General features: G+C 32.8%; 2 protein-coding genes across 5 annotated transcripts; one reads left to right on the plus strand and one right to left on the minus strand.

Annotated features, from left to right (window-relative positions):
- The first annotated feature begins 5,142 nt into the window (after positions 1-5,142).
- LOC141725013 (choline/ethanolaminephosphotransferase 1) lies at positions 5,143-11,769 on the plus strand. Its single transcript, XM_074527370.1, has 20 exons — positions 5,143-5,252; positions 5,400-5,602; positions 5,846-5,855; positions 5,935-5,985; positions 6,157-6,234; positions 6,473-6,548; positions 6,645-6,667; positions 7,009-7,109; positions 7,422-7,516; positions 7,645-7,713; positions 8,207-8,276; positions 8,457-8,520; positions 8,596-8,636; positions 9,024-9,108; positions 9,352-9,414; positions 10,349-10,407; positions 10,547-10,599; positions 10,822-10,894; positions 11,165-11,225; positions 11,338-11,769. Exons 2-19 carry the CDS (start codon positions 5,466-5,468, stop codon positions 11,184-11,186), a joined length of 1,170 nt encoding a protein of 389 aa, XP_074383471.1. The 5' UTR covers positions 5,143-5,252; positions 5,400-5,465; the 3' UTR covers positions 11,187-11,225; positions 11,338-11,769.
- A 2,086-nt stretch (positions 11,770-13,855) lies between these two features.
- Positions 13,856-16,897, minus strand: LOC141725014 (uncharacterized). 4 transcript variants are annotated; one of them, XR_012576966.1, is made up of 8 exons: positions 16,437-16,897; positions 15,935-16,015; positions 15,766-15,825; positions 15,169-15,212; positions 14,747-14,789; positions 14,575-14,665; positions 14,393-14,494; positions 13,856-14,249 (listed from the first exon to the last, which is right to left on the minus strand). XR_012576966.1 is itself a non-coding variant. In XM_074527372.1 (8 exons), exons 1-8 carry the CDS (start codon positions 16,821-16,823, stop codon positions 14,226-14,228), a joined length of 813 nt encoding a protein of 270 aa, XP_074383473.1. In that variant the 5' UTR covers positions 16,824-16,896; the 3' UTR covers positions 13,856-14,225. The 4 variants fall into 4 exon arrangements, 2 of the variants coding, with proteins under 2 accessions (XP_074383473.1, XP_074383472.1); XR_012576965.1 differs by having other exon boundaries at positions 13,856-14,301; positions 16,437-16,896; XM_074527372.1 differs by having other exon boundaries at positions 14,575-14,646; positions 16,437-16,896.
- Positions 16,898-18,708: the final 1,811 nt, after the last annotated feature.

Consider the following 18,708-nt stretch of genomic DNA (forward strand, 5'->3'; position numbering starts at 1 on the left):
AGTTGATTTTGGTACCCAAGTTTCCTTAGGTCCTTCCTTGTTAGCCTTTTTCTTTGATTTCTTAGGTTTGATCTCATTTGAATTGGGGATCTCAGATTCATCCTTAGTCATTTGAGTTGGACCTTTGAAACCAGTCATTAAAACAGAATTATCATGCGTATTTTGGTTTACATGAAAAGGCATGCTATTTGCAAACATGTTATTTCAGTAAGGCATGCTAAATGGCATTTGTGGCATACTAAATGCAGCATAATAAGGATTAGGTGCAAATAACATATTAGCAAATTGTGCATTCATATTCTGAGCAGGCATAGCATTTATAGGCATTGCAGACATGGCAGTCATGTTGGAAAAAGAAGAAGGTGCAGTCATGGGAGTAGGCATAACAATCTTGCAATTAACAGACAAGTGATTAATACTACCACACTTAACATAGATTTTTCTTGGTGTATATTTATCAGGCGTGTAGTTGTTATATTTATTAATCCCTACCTTCCCATTTCTATTGTTTTTCTTTTTAGCTTCTGTTTTAACCTCAATCTTTTCCAGTCTGTCATTCAATTGCTTGATAGACATATGACCAACATTAACTTTCTTTTCTATTCTAACTTGACTTAATTCTACTGGAACAAAGTTTTTAGAGACTAATCCATTTTTCTCATTCAATTTAACTAACTTAGCTTTGCTAACTGGTTTACTCACAGCCAACAGATTTGGCTCCTTGTCTCTCGACGAATAATCCTTTTGATTATCCGACGGATGATTTTCATCATCCGTCGAGTCCACATCTGTAAAGAGTCCTTCAACCAGATTGGAGTCAAGCTTCTCTTTGCTCTTTTTCCAGGCTGCATCACAAAAGGATTCTATACCTTGAACTTTAGTAATTTGAGCATGAACATCTCTAGATGATTTTAATGCTTTAATCACTTCCTATTCTCTTTCAAGCTGTTTCCTTAAAATCTCTTCTTTCTTCAAGGACTCGATTAATTCATCCTTAGCAATTTTACACTCAATTCTCAATTTTTCAAATTTAATAAATTGAGACTCTAGCACATTATTCCTCTCACTTAAAAATAAATTATTTTCTTTAATTTTAGCATTTTTCTTAGTGAGAGACTTAAGTGTTACAAGCAGGTGATATAATTCTGTAGACATGTCATTTATTACATCATTACATTCAACTTTAGATAAATGTGCTAAGTTAGTGGTGATTACCTGATTGCTTGAAGAACTGGTCTCTGTTTCATCTGATTTGGCCATTGGGACTAGATTGACATAGCTTGTTTCTTCTTCTTCATCCAATCCATCTGCATCCCGGTCATTCTTCTGTGTGATGAAAGCCTTTTTCTTTTGTTTGAGCAACTCAAAGTATTTCTATTTATAATCAACAGGCTCGAACTTCTTTTTGCTGGAATCAGACTTTCTACACTCACTAGCAAAATGACCTGCCAAGCCACATTTAAAACACTTTAATTTTAACTTATCAACCATGTTTCTATTTGGCTTGGTTGCTCCAAAATTCTTCTTGAATTTGAGCTTAGAAAATCTCCTGGATAAAAATGCTAGATGCTCATCAATATCATCCATGTCATCTTGGCTCAACTGATCTTCATTCTCAGCTACCAGCCCTTTACCCTTACTTTCACAGACCTTTGAAGTAGATTCTACAGCTTTTACCTTCACCACTTTCTCCTTCTCTAACTCAACAACAAGTGCTATGGATCCTCCTTTCTTCCTTCCTTTCTCCATCCTTTCATCTTGCTCTATTTCAAGCTCATAGGTTTTCAGGATGCCATATAGTCTCTCCAAGGTGAACTCCTTGTAATCTTGTGAGTTTCTCAATGAGACTGTCATTGGATTCCACTCCTTTGGGAGAGATCTAAGGAACTTGAGGTTAGAGTCTTTTGCCTGATAAACTCTTCCATGCAGTTTTAGAGCATTCAAAAGTTTCTGAAACCTACTAAAAATATCAGTAAGTGACTCACTTTCTTCACAGTGAAAGTGCTCATATTGTTGAATCAAGAGTTGCATCTTATTTTCCCTTACTTGCTCGGTACCATCACAAATAATTTGTATTGTGTCCCAAATCTCTTTGGCTGTTTTACAGTTAATGATGTTATCAAACATATCACCGTCAACACCATTGAACAATATGTTCATGGCCTTCTTATCTTTCCTGACTTGTTCAATGTCTGGATCAGACCACTCATGCCTAGGTTGTTGAACTGATGGTTCATTCCCCGTAGCAGCTCTCATAGGGACATTAGGACCTCTTTCAATGCAATCCACATAAGCTTCATCCTGAGAAAGAAGATGTAGGTGCATCTTCACCTTCCAGTGGTGATAGTTGTCTTTATCCAGAAATGGAATTTTAACTCCAACATCCTTTTTGTTCATCTTGTTGATTGTTTGATATTTACACTCTTTGTACTTCAAGAGCTTGCTCTGGTACCAATTGTTATTCCCTAACAATACAACAAGAATTACAGAAGGGGGGTTGAATATAATTCTGACTACTTTTTGAGATTTTAAAATTGTTCTAACTTAATATATATAACAGTGTTTGATTTGTAAGTGCGGAATGAAAGAGTAATAGAAATCAAAATACTAAATAATAAAACACAAGCTTTAAAATTTTCTGGTGGATTTGAAAGTATCCACTAAAGATATATATATAAATAAGATTGAGAACTATGTGAAGTTTTTAAATAGCTCACACCTGCTTTATAAGTTGAACGAACAAAACTACAGAGAAATTCTTATAGAATACATCTTGATATGTTTCTCTGAAAAATAAGCTTGCTTAGTTGATTGTTCTACTGTCTACTTTTGGTTTATATATCACCAAGTTACATGACAATAAGACGAGATAATAAAATAAAATATATCTAGTCTAACTTCATGCTGCTTCACTACTCTATTCCAGCATCTTTGAAAATCTTCATATTTGCATGAAAATGGTAATGCTTCTTTGTTCTCAAAATCCTGCTTAACAGGATACCACATTCCTTTTGCAAACACCCGACACATGTGACTGTGTTGTCACTATCAACAGCTATTTTAAATATGATCATCTGTCGGGATTATGTTGAACATCCATCGGGGAATATGTTGATCATTCGTCGGGAGCCTTGTTGATCATTCGTCGGGAGTCTATCTATCACTTGACTCTATTTCACTTATACAGAATTACAAGACATCTCATATTTATAATTAGCCAACCTATTCTGCATATCAATCTAGTAGTCAACATGACTTAGAGAACCCTACACAATCTACTAGACTAAAACATGTTGTTTGAAGAAATGTGCTACATTACTTATTTGTTACATAAGTTACACTCTCGATGGATGTCAAATTGTCATCCATCGGGACTATGAAGTTCATCCGTCGGGACTATATTAGATCATCCGTCGCGAGCTACAAAATTCACTAATTCAAATCTACTAAGGCGTTTTGTTTAACTTATCATCAAGTTCACAACATATTCCTAACAACCTTATAATATAAAAATAATATAAAGAGGTAATCTTGAGGTAATCTTGTGCTGGTTTGAAAGAGGATGCAGTTGGACTTGAAGTAATCTAATTTGAGCAAAACACATAATATTGAAAATAATATCTCAAACTCACGTACGAACCAAACGACCCATCACTAAAACTTTTTTGAATATGTCATCAACTCTTTAGTAATTTTTTGAGAGAAGACTCCTATGTTGAGGTTTCTAATAGCCATTTCTTCACTTTTCGGTGCTTTATTCCCTCTTTGTCCTCTTATATTTTTCTCTATTTATTACTTTTTTTAATAATACAGAGATCTAATCTTTTTTTGATAAGATTCTACTGAGTACCTTGATATTAATATTATTAGTCGTGTCCATTTTTTTGATATGTCAATGTGTTATATTTTGATGTTTTGAGTGTTCGTATAAGTTTACGAGAAGGATTTATATAGTATTTTGGTATATCTGTAATATTGGCAACAAATTTAGGATGGTGATAAATTTCGCAATAACTGACATTTCATAATAAAAAATTATTCATATTTTGTGTATACTTGTTCCTCAATATTGGTTAATATAACTGATAGTTATGACATTTATGTTGAAGATCAATTATGATATTGCTAGATTCACACCCAGGGTAATTTGGATTGTGAGGTTGAATTGCTCGATATCTCACTGTAATATTTTTTTAAATTAAAGAATTTAATTATTTTACGTGTAAAACAATCTAAAAATAATACACATATTTTTGGCTTGTTTTTTTTATTTTACTATTAGATTGTAGTTAATAGTTCATAGGTTTAATTTACATATTTATAAATTTCATAAAATCTAATTAATTTATTTAGCTAAAAAATAGTAATGGATTTATATAGCAAAAAAATACTAACTGGTTACAAAAAAATTAACAGATTTATTAAGAAAAAAAATAAATAATTTATTTAGTAAAAGTATAAAAAAGGAATTAACTGATTCTTTTGTAAAATAAATAAAAAAATAAAAAACTTTATGAATTCCTTTAAAGTCAAAGACGAGTTAACGTTTTTGCAAAAAAATTAATGTTGAATAACTAAATAAATAGCAAGTTAACTCTAGTTAAATGATCCGTTATACGGCTTTTTAAACCAACATGTAAGTTGTTTAATATATAGTAAACTATAATAACCAAAATGTGTTATAATTTGGTTGAATTGTATCCATTTTGGTTATTCATCTCTCAATCGTTGAATTTTTTTAATCAAATGATCAGAATTATTAGATCTAAATATTAAAATTATACAATATTCAAACTCATCGCTTCGAATGCCCCCAATAACAAATATTTATATTATTATTTATAGAGATAGAAATAAACATTATTCAATATTAAAATAACGTACTTCCCAAACTGAATTCCGTGCAACAACAAAAATTTATATTTCTTGTATTCGAACCATAGCAATAACAAGCATTTATATTATTTATAAGAATAAAAATAAAGTTAATAGTATTTTATAGTATTTCATAATAATCTTGAAATTATACACATTAAAATTAATATCATATTTATATAGATATAATTTAATATTTAAATATTTACATCAAATTTTGAATAAAAATATATAAATATTAAGGTAGTTATAAAAAGAAAAAAAGAAAAAAAAATGACGTGGAAGGTTTGAACGGAATTAGGAAGTTTTGTCCCCTTTGTGATGAGTTAACGAGGCAACCTCCTGCCTGCCGTCCTCCTACCCTCCCCTCCTCCTTTGTAAGTCCAGTTTAGTTGTATTCTTGTCATTATTAATTTAATCTCAGATCTACCCCCCCCCACTATTTTACTCCTCATTTTTGGTAATTCTATGTGCATTTGCTGCTGTGTATTGTGTTTGAACACTTACTTCTTATCTCTTGCCAGGTCTTGCACTGCAACTAATTGATTTGATTTATATATATTAAAAAGAGAGAGATCATTTAGTAAGAAATGGGTTATATAGGAGCTCATGGCGTTGCTTCACTCCATAGATATAAGTACAGTGGTGTGGATCACTCCTATCTTGCTAAGTATGTCTTGCAACCCTTTTGGACCAGCTTTGTTGACATCTTCCCCCTTTGGATGCCGTAAGTACATTAATCGTACAACACCATTAATCTTGTTTATTCAATTTGGATTTGGAAATTTATTTATTGCGTTGGCTTGGAATTAAGGCTTTCATTGTTCAATTCGTAGTTGATGTTGCATTACATGCATTGCTACCCCCCTTACCTTTGTATATATATATATATATTGTTTATTTATGTTTTTTTAATATAACTAACTGCTTTTTCTTTTGTGTGTTTCCATGGAAATGGTTGCTATTCCAGACCCAATATGGTATGCATCTTTACAATGATTTTTAAGCTCAAGATAATCTTCATTCTTGTTTACTGCAAACAAATATTGTCCCTGTCAGATTACTCTTATGGGATTTGTGTTCTTGGGCATATCTGCTTCCCTAGGCTATGTGAGTGGACGTCTATCTTCGCTTTTTTACAATTATGTTTCCCTTCCCCCTGCAAACTCATTCATTTTTTATGTACCTCTCATTATTTTACTTTTTACTCTAGCTTTTGGTCATCTGTAATCAGTTCCTTGTTAAACCACACATACCTTATATCATATTCATTGTTTCCAGATATATTCACCTCACTTAGATTCGCCTCCACCCAGATGGGTTCATGTTGCTCACGGACTTCTACTTTTCCTATACCAGGTTTGTTTAACCCTTGTACATTTATGTACGTGTACAAATGTTGTTTGCATTTTTTGTCTAGTCTGTGAGAAGTTGATTTCTGAAGTCTATGATCCTGCTTCTACTTACTGTTCACTTTTTCATATCTAGTATTTTCTATCAATGATGTGTATTAGGTAATCTTTAATATTATAAGTTGTGCACTAAGATAGACAATATATCGTCTTTCTTATGCTTTAACCTGGGAAGTTCATTTCAGACCTTTGACGCTGTGGATGGTAAGCAAGCAAGACGAACCAATTCCTCTAGTCCATTGGGAGAGCTTTTTGATCATGGTAATTTTATCTTCATGTGCTGCTTTTCCTACTCTTGTTTTTGGCTTGCAATTTTAGTTTGCTTATCCTTTTTACTGATTTAAAAAAATATTGCAGGATGTGATGCACTTGCATGTGCGGTAAGCACATTTCTTTTCATACTTCCTCCGTTCCTATGCCTTTAGACAGTTTTTTTTAGTCAAGTTGACAACTTATCACATATCTTTCATATTACGTATATTCTTATTAAAATAGATTGATAATTAATGACCATAACAAACTATATTTTATCTACTAAGACCTACAATTTTTTGAAATATCAAAACAAAAAATATATATTTTTTAAAACTAGTCAATTTGGCCTGAAAATTTTCCAAAGGGACATTTCAAAAGGAACAAAGGAAGATTTTTGATTTTCAACCTTTAAAGCGACTAGCAGGAATTAGAGCAAACGCTTCATGTTTTGCAAACAACTTTTCAGTTAGAGGCGTTGGCATTTGGGAGCACTGCCATGTGTGGGAAATATACTTTCTGGTTTTGGGTGATATCAGCTGTTCCATTTTATGGTGCCACATGGGAACAGTAAGTGTTCAACTTAATACTAGCTTTTTTCATTTAATTTTTTTGTGTGGGTGTATTTCTTTGTTTGTGTATGTCTGTTATTAGCTTATTTGTATTTGGTTGTATATCAGTGATGTGTGCTGTTTAGGATAGGTAATTTTTTCAGTTGGCAGGTTGTATAGAAAAGTACATAACTGTCCTGTTGGTGGGTTTAAGGTCTTAGTATATATTAGTACATTACCGTGATAAAGATGTTTGTTGGATGCAAGAGGGTATTCTAGTTGCATAAGTATTCGATAGTCATGTCTTACAAGATATTATTCTGTTCTGCAGCTATTTCACCAATACACTAATCCTCCCCGCAGTTAATGGGCCTACAGAGGGTCTCATGCTAATATATGTTGCCCATTGCTTTACAGCTATAGTTGGTATGCTCACTTGTCCAGACATCTAATATGTTTATAATCATAGGCATAACAATCTGTTAAATTTACTCTACTGCACCCTTTCATGATTTCAATGCGCAATCTGTTCATATGTTGCATCTCTCTTTTAGGAGCTGAATGGTGGGCCCAACAGTTCGTAAAATCTCTGCCCTTCTTAAGTTGGGTTCCAATTATAAGTGGTGAGGCATCAGAATATTTCCTTATTAATCTGTAACGTACAAGATAATACTCCCTCTGTCCCCTTATACATATCCATTTTGAAAAAATCACACATATTAAGAAATTGCTAGTTAGATAAATTTTTCCTTTGAATACCCCTAATTAATATCATGAAAATTGAGAGTTCGACCAAGTTTTAAAGAAGTCAAACTTTGAAAATAGGAATTATAGGGATAGTTTTGGGAAATTATCTTATAATTTGCTTTGAAAGTGTAAACGGACATGTAAAAAGGGAAAATTTATTTTGAAAATGGACATGTAAAAGGGGACGGAGGGAGCAACTCTCTTCTTTTTACTTGTTGGAAACAAAACATCATTATACTTCAACGGTTTCGCCAGCTGATTATTACTTCTAATTTATTACTTTTGTTGTAATTATCAATGATCCCTACCAACGAATTTGATTGTTAATGTTATATATGCTTCTTGTTCAAATGTCTTCTCGTACCTCAGAGGTTCCTACATATGGAGCTGTACTGTATTTGATGATTGCTTTTGCTGTTATTCCAACATTGACATTCAAGTAAGTGATTCTGTCTTACATTATTTAAAGAGAATTTTTCTACCAATATAATGAGAGTGGACATCAATAATGAAAACTAATATAATCTTTGCTTACAATAATGTCTATTTGTTTGAACTTACAAAACTGTTTTGTATATGAGATACATGTGTCTCTTACACGGTGTTATGCTCCATGCAGTGTGCACAATGTTTATAAAGTTGTCCAGACTAGAAAAGGAAACATGCTTCTGGCTTTAGCAATGGTATGTTTATTTATACAGAACATTGTTTGTCTTTTTGCTCATATATTTATATTAATCTGATCTTCTTGTTACCAGCTTTACCCATTTGTGGTGCTTATGGCTGGGATCTTGATCTGGTAAGACACTCTTTGCAACTTCCCTATTGCCCGAAGCTACAGGGTTATTTTCTTTATTAATGCACTAGCCATCCACGTGTGCTGTGTGTGACTCATATACATTAGATCCAGCGAATCTCATTGAATGCATTTGTAAATAAATAAATAGTAGAGTACAGATTAGTATTCATCCAGTAAGTTGCTAGCTAGAGTTACTATACCATAGGAAATATGTATTTATAATAACTTAGCCGGGTGAGTATTTATATATGATTCAGCGATGCATTAGTGAGATTTACAAACCTGTAAAGGCAGCTTCCCTTGGTAAAATGTGATATATGTATAATCTATGTAATTTGGTATAGATGCAAACGATATTTGGTTTAAAAAGATTCATCTTTTGTGCAGGGATTATTTGTCACCATATAATATAATGGTTAATTATCCACATATGGTTGTGATGGGAACTGGACTTGCTTTTGGATTTCTTGTGGTAAGATATGCGTTTCCAACACTATCGCATATATTTTAAGAGTTCAGCTTTGTGCCAAGTACAGTACAAATCAGAATAAAATTATTAGTGACTCCGTTTTTTGTCGAGTCTACACAAGTTAACGTTAACGTTCACTTTCTTCTGATTTGTATAAGACTGTATGCACAGATTTCTTTTTCGGGAATTTTAAATAAGTATGATGGTTCAAGTTACTCATGTGGCTTCATAACACTTTTTTGGCAGGGGAGGATGATTTTGGCTCACTTATGTGATGAACCGAAGGGATTGAAAACTAATATGTGCATGGTATGTTCTACTTTCTAACAAAGGATATGTCTGATAAATGATTGCTCATAATCATGTCCAGTCCTTGATTTTGTTGGAAATCTTTTAAGGTTTCCTGCATATTAGATTTATATAAAAGATTATATGGAATTTTAATTATTGTCTAGGGACAGAAATTTTGTGAACTAATGTTTTCTCCTTTTTGGCATCAAATTGAACAGTTTTTCAAATATTGTCCTTATTACTACTTTGGATATGTAATTTAGAATGCAAACTCCCTGGTTCATTTGGTTTTGATGTCATCTTCACAGATTATTTGAGAATACTAAGAATATATGAAAGGGATCATAGTAGAGGGGAGAGAAAGAGAGGCATAGAACTGAAGTGTGTGTAATATATTGTCTACTGCATATTACAAAGGAGACAAGAGCCTCAATATATAGTAAAAAAGAAACTTGGGGGCTACTCTTGCTACAGTAACCAAGTACTTTATGATGTCATCTTGATAACCTAAGCATTATTGTTGATATTTAACATATTCCAAACCATCTTTTCCTCTCTACTGGCTAATAAGAAATGGAACTAACTTTCTGTTGCTGCAACTTTGCATATTGACTTCATCTCTTGAACAGTTTGTCGTGTCTAATTTATGCAATACACATTCGAGTAAACTTTTGCTTATGTGCAATGCAAATACCTTGGAATATATGTTAGGATCATGTGTTATGTTATGAGATGTGGCTTACACTCTCAAAGATTTCAGTTAATGCTATTGGGTTCAGACCGTTTGTTTTGTCTTCCTATTAACACCCTATTATAGTGTATATATAAAAATCTTTGGAATTTATAGCACTTTGTTTCAAAGATGACCAAGTATATTTGTTTCTTGAGAAATGTTGTATAGAGCTGATCTAATTGACTTATATTTCCGTATAAATCATGGTACAATTTGCAGTCTCTGTTATATCTCCCATTTGCCATTGCAAATACACTCACTGCCAGACTGAATGATGGGTATGTGCTGACATGACATATTTTTAAGTTATAATGCAACCCAAACTTAAATAAGAAAATTTCCATCATCCCTTTATTGAGGACATATTGAAGTTTCCGAGTGTTAATAAGACCAAGTGAATTTTCTACGTTGTTGCAGAATCCCTTTGGTTGAAGAAAACTGGGTTCTCCTTGGTTACTGTGTATACACGGGTATGAATAAAAATCCTTGCTTCTTTCACTTCCCAGTTTCTGGCGTCTACATTTTCACCATTCGATATCATTTAAAACACTCTGCTTGAACTTAACCTGGTGCATTGTGATGTGTGAGATTATACGTTTTCTTCCTTGGAGATAAGAAATATTCATGCTTGTATTTAATTTCGTGACTGTAATTACTCTTGTTAAAAGTTTGTATTTCATGCTGCCTTGTAGGTGCACTCTATTTGCATTTTGCAACATCAGTTATTCATGAAATAACAACTGCCCTGGGAATCTACTGCTTCAGGTAAGCAATGTGGTGTTTTAGATATCAGTAAATATCGCTACAGACTTATCAATGCCTAATTTGCAAACAAGCAAGTTATGGTTTTTCCTGTAGAATCTTATTGCAGAAAGGCCATTGCTCACATAGGATACATGGAGAACCTTCTCGTTAACTTGAAACTGTTTAATATTTTATTTCATCACATTCTAATTATTTTCCTAAACCACCCTATTATGTTGAAGTATTTGTTTTAATTTATAAAACTCTTGATATCTCACTATTGATATACAGGATAACAAGGAAAGAGGCTTGAGAATGTGCACTTGCTCTACACTTTAGGAGCCTGAGTCAGGTAATGTTGCTTTATAATTGAGTATCATCTATGGTTCTTGACTCAACTTTGGAGTTACTTTTATATTTCAAACGACAGACCATGCATCTTTGTTTGCTATTATTACTATTAGGTGGCAACTTGGATTCGGATGTGCGTTGGTGAAGTCAACTGCAAACGTGAAGTTGGTCGATTGTCGACAACTATGAAGTTCTTACAGGATGCACAAAAATAGTCAGCAACTTTGGAGTTTGTTATTCATTAGATTTATACTTGGTTGTACCATATATGACAGCGTATTACTCAGCATACGTATATAAGGGGAACCCATTTATAGCACTACGGTCACCGTACCTCCTGCCTCCTGGTAGTATTGCTTAGGAAGTTGTGGGGTACTGGGGTAGCAGCTGAAGAAAACTATGGCGGCAGATGTAGCTAGGTACCTTTTGTAATCTCTTCCAGAAGTTGAGCGACACTGGAAACATTTGTTATAATAGTATATCAGAGCTATATACGTTTCGGATCATTCACTAATCACCACTTTTGACATGATAGATTTGAACAACTTTCAGGAGCTATCCAAAAACGCTTCTTTTGTATTGCTATATACATATTTTTGATTAAAAATCAAAACCACTTTACAATTTAATGTCAGTTACATTTCTGTATTGTTTGCAGTTAAGAATGAGACGACAATTTTTCCAGAATCAAGTTTGTTTATTTAGCAAAAACATGAAAAAATGCAGTTGTGGCAAAGGTTGTGTGTGGGACGTGACCAGTGTTCTAAAAATCGGCCGATTAATCGGAGTTCGGGCGGGTCCCGTCTCGATTAATCGTTAATCGGGTAAAATTACGGTTTTTTAGAAAATCGGTCAAAAGTCGGGCAGTTTGGGAAAAATCGGTCGAATCGGTCAAATTTTGAAATTATTAAAAAAAAATTGAAGAAAAATTAATATTTTTTGAAAATAATAATTAACATTTAACATTTAATAATAATTATTAATAATAATATATTGACTATTTTACATATTTCTATATTCTTATATATTCCTAAATATTCTACGCAAATCCCTAATTGAATTATCTCAAATCTCAACCTTCAACTCGCTTGTTTGATCGATTAACAATCTTAGAGTATTCTAAATTTATTCAACAATGAATACATTTTTCATATTTGTATTGTTTTATCATACCCTCGCTCGATTTATTTTAAATCTTAAGGTTTGAACTAGTAGATAGTAATTTTATGACTATAAAGTAGTGACTAGATACCCTCGCTCGATTTATTTTAAATCTTAAGGTTTGAACTAGTAGATAGTAATTTTCTGACTACAAAGTAGTGACTAGTGAGTAATCAGTAGTAAATAATTAGTATAAACCACTTAACTATTAATTATGTACTAGTGATGGTGGTTTTTTTATAAATCTTACCATTTAAACATCAATATTGAATTAATAATATGTGATTTTATTTTTGTAAGTCTTATGAAAGGTTAGTGACATTTAAATAGAATTATTTATTATTATTTATTAAATAAATTGCTTCCGATTAATGCTCCGATCAATCACCGATTATCCGATTAATCACTGAAAGGTCCCTCCACCAAATAATCTCGATTTCCGCTTTTTAGAATACTGCTCGTGACAGCTTGTGCATCTAAACCTGTCATTAAAGTTACTTAGAGCATGTCCAAGAAACTCCCTATATCAACTCCCAAACCAAAATTTATAGAAAATGCACTAAAAATTTACCCCAACAAGTTCCTTAGAGCATCACCAACAAACTCCTGAATACACCGTTAAGTCATATATTTAGGAGGATGTGATAAAATTTCACTCGAATGGTCTCCTAAGTCTTTCTCAAATTTTTAGGAGTCTTAAAATCCTTCTCATATTTAAGACTCTCTATTCTCTCCTCACTTCATTCTTTATTAATATATCACACTTTATCAATTTTGTTCAAGTGTCACATTTTTTTGTTCAAATCTTGCAAGTACATTTACTAATAAAAAAAAAAAAAATAAGAGGCAAGAATAAGGAGATTGTTGGAGATGGACAATATTATTGTATCTTAAATAGTTAGGATCTCTGTTATAGAAATCGGCCGATTTTTCAAAAATCGCCGATAAATCGCTCAAAAATATTGATCCGATTTGACCGATTTCCGATAAATCGCCGATAAATCAAACGATTTTTTAAAAATCGTCCGATAAATCGTAAATCGGTACCTCAACCGAATAGTTCCGATTTCCGAAATCTGTAACACTGGTTAGGATTCAATAATTTACATTATTTATAGAGAGAATTTTAGGTGAGTATTGCAGTTGCTCTTAGTTCTTCAAAATTTGAAAAGCCAACATTTCTCCTTATAAGGAGTCTCTCCTCTTCTCTCTTCATTTTTCTATCAGTATATATCACTTTTCTCAACTTCAATTTATATAAATATTATTTAGAAATTAGACTAAAAATTGGTAAAGATGAATTTGAGAAATATTTAGAAATTAGACTAAAAATTGGTAAAGATGAATTTGAGGAGGATTGTTGGAGTGAAAACACATTTGTATCTTAAATCACTAGGAGCTCATTTAATAATAATTTTTACGAGAATGATGGTAGGTGACTCTTGGAGTTGCTCTTATTAAATAATAATATAAATAAAAGATTATCTATTGATTATAATTAAAATATTTGAATTAACATACAATTTTGTAACTCAGCAATGTTACAATGAAGTTTCTTGAGAACAATGATATGATTAAATTTGTAAAAAAAATTATAAGGGATCTTTCTTCGCCAGATACCCTCGTAATTTATGCTTTACAGTTTACAGAATGAACAATGGGCTTCTTCTATAGACAAGTTTCCTTTTACAAAAAAAATCCCTTCAATGAAACTTTGGCGCTTCATTTTTCTAATTCAACACTATTGGTCACTTTGTCAAGCATACTTTGTGATAAACCGAGCAAATCATTTTACATCATATTGCCTTGTCCAACCATCCTGGCAACCTCAGTGACTCTTTCATTCCAAGACGTGTGAAGAATACTGAATAAAGAAGATGCAGCAGGAAGACGAAGCAACAACAATTCATGAAAAGCTGTTTAAAGGGAGAAAGAGGGAATGGGTTACCTAAAATTTTGCAACTGTGATGAAGAGAAAGATATGGATGATAATACAAGCGCACATACCAGAATTCCGAAGATGGCATATATAGCATTCATCGATGGAATTGTGATAAATCCCAATGCTGTGAGGATATATGTGAGACTAGCATGAATATTTATCGTGATCTACAAAATAAAGAGAAAGTCAGCAAGTAAAATACTGGTATCTTAGCTAAAAAATTAGGGACGGTAGGCTACCAACTTACCAGAGCAAGAATGTTTTCTCTGATTAAGAACGAGTACATCACAACATAACATATGGCACCCAAAGCCCGAGCCTGCAATTAAATAGGCAGTCTATTGAGCGTTAGTTTTTGACTAATAATTTTTACAGCTTCCAAATATTGCATAACTAATGGTGCAAGGAAGAAACACTACAACTGCAGTCAGACCAACAGATATCCCCCAACTTGTCCTTAACCTGCGAATTAACAAATTGAAAGCCAATCAGCCTACTAAACAATCAGCAACCAGATCTCACAATTCACGAGGTGACAATTAGAAGGTCGATTAGATCTCATAAATAGGAGACAATGTAAAGAAAAACATGGTCCAACTGTACATCCATTTTTATGGTTAGAGATTCATTCTACTCTAGCTAGTGGTTTTTATTGTGCAATTGTAGCTCGTAACTTTTTTTTTTTAAAATTAAAATATAGCTAGTTATTTGACATCACCAAAATCTTCATGATTCATCCAACTGTTTAGAACGACCAAGATTGATAAACAAACTACAATCTTCACAAAATCTCAATCCACCAATGTTAAGGCATAACTTTGATAAAATCGTATGTGCATACCTCCACAAAGAACCCATGGTAAGACCTAGCAAGCCATACATTAACTGCAAGAGCATGTAAAGCCACAAAGATCAGTGAATCAGAAAGACGTTATAGAAAATTAAAAATAAGTACGACCAACTCAATAAGCAGGAAGATCAAACTTAAAGGATCCAACTCAGTAAACTGACAAGTTCTGTACACAGAGGGAATCTAAGAAGTTGGCGCTAAACTTATGAAACAAGTCCCAAATCATCACATCAATTTAACTTGAATATATTCGTGATGCTTTCAACATCACCTAGTGACCAAGAGGAACACCAATTAGAGTGAACTACTGTTTTACCGATAAAATGTGTAGAACAGTGCTTATAAATTGTAAAGAAGCTGACTGATTAGGGGAATAAGTATTAGAATTTGAGCTTAATAAAAAAATACACTTTATTCTAATTAGGTCATTCCAAGTCATGGTCAATCATCAATTATGACACAAATGTAATCTAGAGGGTTTTTGCCTCGATAAGATCAGATAATCTCAAAACCCCTTGATTTATCTCTTCTTCATCCATTTTCAAGCTACATGCGTTCTGCATTGCTGATGAGGAAGGAAATACATACCAGATAAGTTAAAGCCTTTAATGGACCAGCTAAAACAAGTAATAGTATAGCAGTTGCCACCTGCAGATTTTTGAAAATAACTCGAAGTTGGAAAAACATAAAAAAAATACATATAATATATCAAAAAAATCTATCTCCTGTAGAGAAAAAATCATGGATGTATACATACCATGGTTTTTCTTCCGGAAGATACACCCCATCTCATAGAGGAGAATACTATTGGCAATGCAAAGAACCATCCGAAATAATTCTGTCAAATATACAGTTGTCAAGTATTTTGACATAACTTCGATATCAAATGTCCATAAATTAACTATAAGAACACACATCAAAACATAATATGGTCCAAATATTGGTCTGGGCAGGATTTAAACTTTAAAGACCCCGACCATATAATTAGAACATTAATGCTAAAAGGTAACTTAAACTACAAATATAGTACAAAAAAATCGATGATCACATTACTACATATTTACACATTACTGTTACATTCGCCACACGATAACGAATACCAAAATGCAGTTATCCATTTCAATTTACATTATAAATACACATGTAAATCAAACAATATACAACATAAAGCAGCAGTCAGCTAAACTCATAGCACACAATATGTTCGACAAAATGCCCCAAAGAAACAAACTTAACAACACTACATTCCCTAAATATACCTCAATTGCAAGTGAACAACTAAGAATATAAGCCAATCCACCAAGTGCAGCAAACATAGAACACTCCACTAATCTAAGTGTCCTCTTGTACACTTCTCCGTCTTCAGTCAAGTCATCGGATAAAATCTTTCCCTGTTCCTCATTGTTTCGAAACCAGGCTTGTTTAAAGTTGAAAACCCTGAAATTTCTTGAGTCGAATTTGGGTTTAGAGGGAGAAAAAAAAGGTGTTAAAGAGAAGAAAGGGGAGATTGTAGAGAAAGAGAGAATGGGGTTTTGTTGTAGAGGGAGAAAGTGGGAAGGAGTGAGACGAGGAGTGAGAGAGGGGGGAAGAAGGAGTGAGTGGTGATGGACGACATGAATCTCTGTTGGTGTGAAGAAGAGATTCATGGGGAAATTTGTGTATTCACATCATCTACCACAGACCTTCGCATTAACAAACAACTTTCATTTTCTTGAAAAAACCCTGAAAAAGAATATATTTGCTATATCTATCCTATACTATAATAGCCGGAATAGAGATAATTTGGTTTAACGGTTTGGTTCAACGATAATTACCTAATTTTGATTATTACAAAAATAGATAAATAGTATTATATATCTAATAAACTACTAAATTATTAAATTACAAATAAATATAGTATACTTATTCTACTAAACTACGAATACAACTTATCCTATTATTAAAAGATATAAATAATAGTGTTATATATCTGTTAAACTACTAAATTGTTAAACTACTAGAAATAGTCTATTTATTCTACTAAATTACGACCACATGTTATTCTATTATTTTTATTATAAATTTATAATCATTATATATTTATATAAATATTTTCAAAATATAATATAACTGGATAAATAAAAATTTAAAATATTAATGGAACCCGTGTAAGCTAGTATAATATAATATATAAGAGACATATATAAGAGACTTTGAGAGAGAACTAACTAATAAGAAAAGAGAGCAAGCCTTATATAGGCTAGTAGGATGAATGTTACAAGAAAATGGAGAGCCAAAAGTCTATGTAGGCATATGAAAGACCAAAAGTCATCTACTAATTACATAACACTCCCCCTTAGATGACTCATAAAAACATCATGCCTCGTTAAAACCTTACTAGGAAAAACCCTGTGGGAAAAACCCTAGTGAAGGAAAAAGAGTACATGTGTTAAACGAGTAATAAAGAGGACATTATATCTCCCCCTCATTTTAACATGACTATGAAAATTAACATAGATCTCGAAATTTACGCATCCCAATCTTGTGTACCAACTTCTCGAAGGAAGATGTAGGAAGTGCTTTTGTGAACAAGTCTGTTGGATTTTCACATGATCGAATCTGACAAACATTAATTTCACCCCTTTGTTGAAGTTCATGGGTAAAGAAGAACTTTGGATCAATGTGCTTTGTCCTATCACCTTTAATGTAACCTTCTCGAGTCTCAGTGATGCATGCTTCATTATCTTCAAATAAAATAGTAGGACTTCCTTTATTGACTAAGAGACCACATGATTCTCGAATATGATGGATCAAAGACCTTAACCACACGCATTCTCAGCTAGCTTCATGTAGTGCCAATAATTCAGTATGATTTGAAGAAGTTGCTGCTAGAGACTGCTTTGTAGACCGCCAAGATATTGCGGTATCACCATATGTGAATACGTAACCTGTTTGAGATCTACCTTTATGGGGATCGGACCGATATCTTGCATCTGCATAACCAACTAATTCCATTTTTGAGTCTTTAGAATAAAACAAACCCATATCCATTGTTCCTCGAAGATATCTAAATATCTGTTTCACACCGGTCCAATGTCTTCGAGTTGGAGCAGAACTATGTCTTGCCAACAAATTAACTGAAAATGCGATATCAGGACGTGTACAATTGGCAAGATACATTAACGCATCAATGACACTAAGATATGGTACTTCAGGACCAAGTAGTTCTTCTCCTTTTTCTCTTGGGCGGAATGGATCTTTTTTCTTTTCAAGTGATCGCACAACCATGGGTGTACTGACAGGATATGCTTTATCCATAATAAATTTTTTAAGGACCTGATCAATATATGCAGACTGATGGACAAAGATTCCTTTTGATAAGTGTTCAACTTGAAAACCAAGACAAAGTTTTATTTTGCCCAAGTCCTTCATTTCAAATTCTTTCTTTAAGTATGCAACCGTCTCATCAAGTTCGGCAGGAGTTCCAATGATGTTTAAATCATCAACATAAACTGCGATAATTGTGAATCCTCTTTTTGTCCTTTTAATAAA

This window comes from Apium graveolens, chromosome 5, assembly GCF_009905375.1.
Source record: "Apium graveolens cultivar Ventura chromosome 5, ASM990537v1, whole genome shotgun sequence".
NCBI lineage: Eukaryota > Viridiplantae > Streptophyta > Magnoliopsida > Apiales > Apiaceae > Apium > Apium graveolens.

What these genes read in the sequence shown, in the direction of transcription:
- LOC141725013 (XM_074527370.1), top strand. Translation starts at nt 5,466, where the DNA reads ATGGGTTATATAGGAGCTCATGGCGTTGCTTCACTCCATAGATATAAG. An exon ending in TTGGGTTCCAATTATAAGTG is followed by an intron (nt 7,714 to 8,206) that starts GTGAGGCATCAG and finishes CTCGTACCTCAG; the next exon opens with AGGTTCCTACATATGGAGCT. An exon ending in ATTCCAACATTGACATTCAA is followed by an intron (nt 8,277 to 8,456) that starts GTAAGTGATTCT and finishes TGCTCCATGCAG; the next exon opens with TGTGCACAATGTTTATAAAG.
- LOC141725014 (XM_074527371.1), bottom strand. Translation starts at nt 16,823, where the DNA reads ATGAATCTCTTCTTCACACCAACAGAGATTCATGTCGTCCATCACCAC. An exon ending in GTTGTTCACTTGCAATTGAG is followed by an intron (nt 16,016 to 16,436) that starts GTATATTTAGGG and finishes TATATTTGACAG; the next exon opens with AATTATTTCGGATGGTTCTT. An exon ending in TAAAGGCTTTAACTTATCTG is followed by an intron (nt 15,213 to 15,765) that starts GTATGTATTTCC and finishes ATGCTCTTGCAG; the next exon opens with TTAATGTATGGCTTGCTAGG.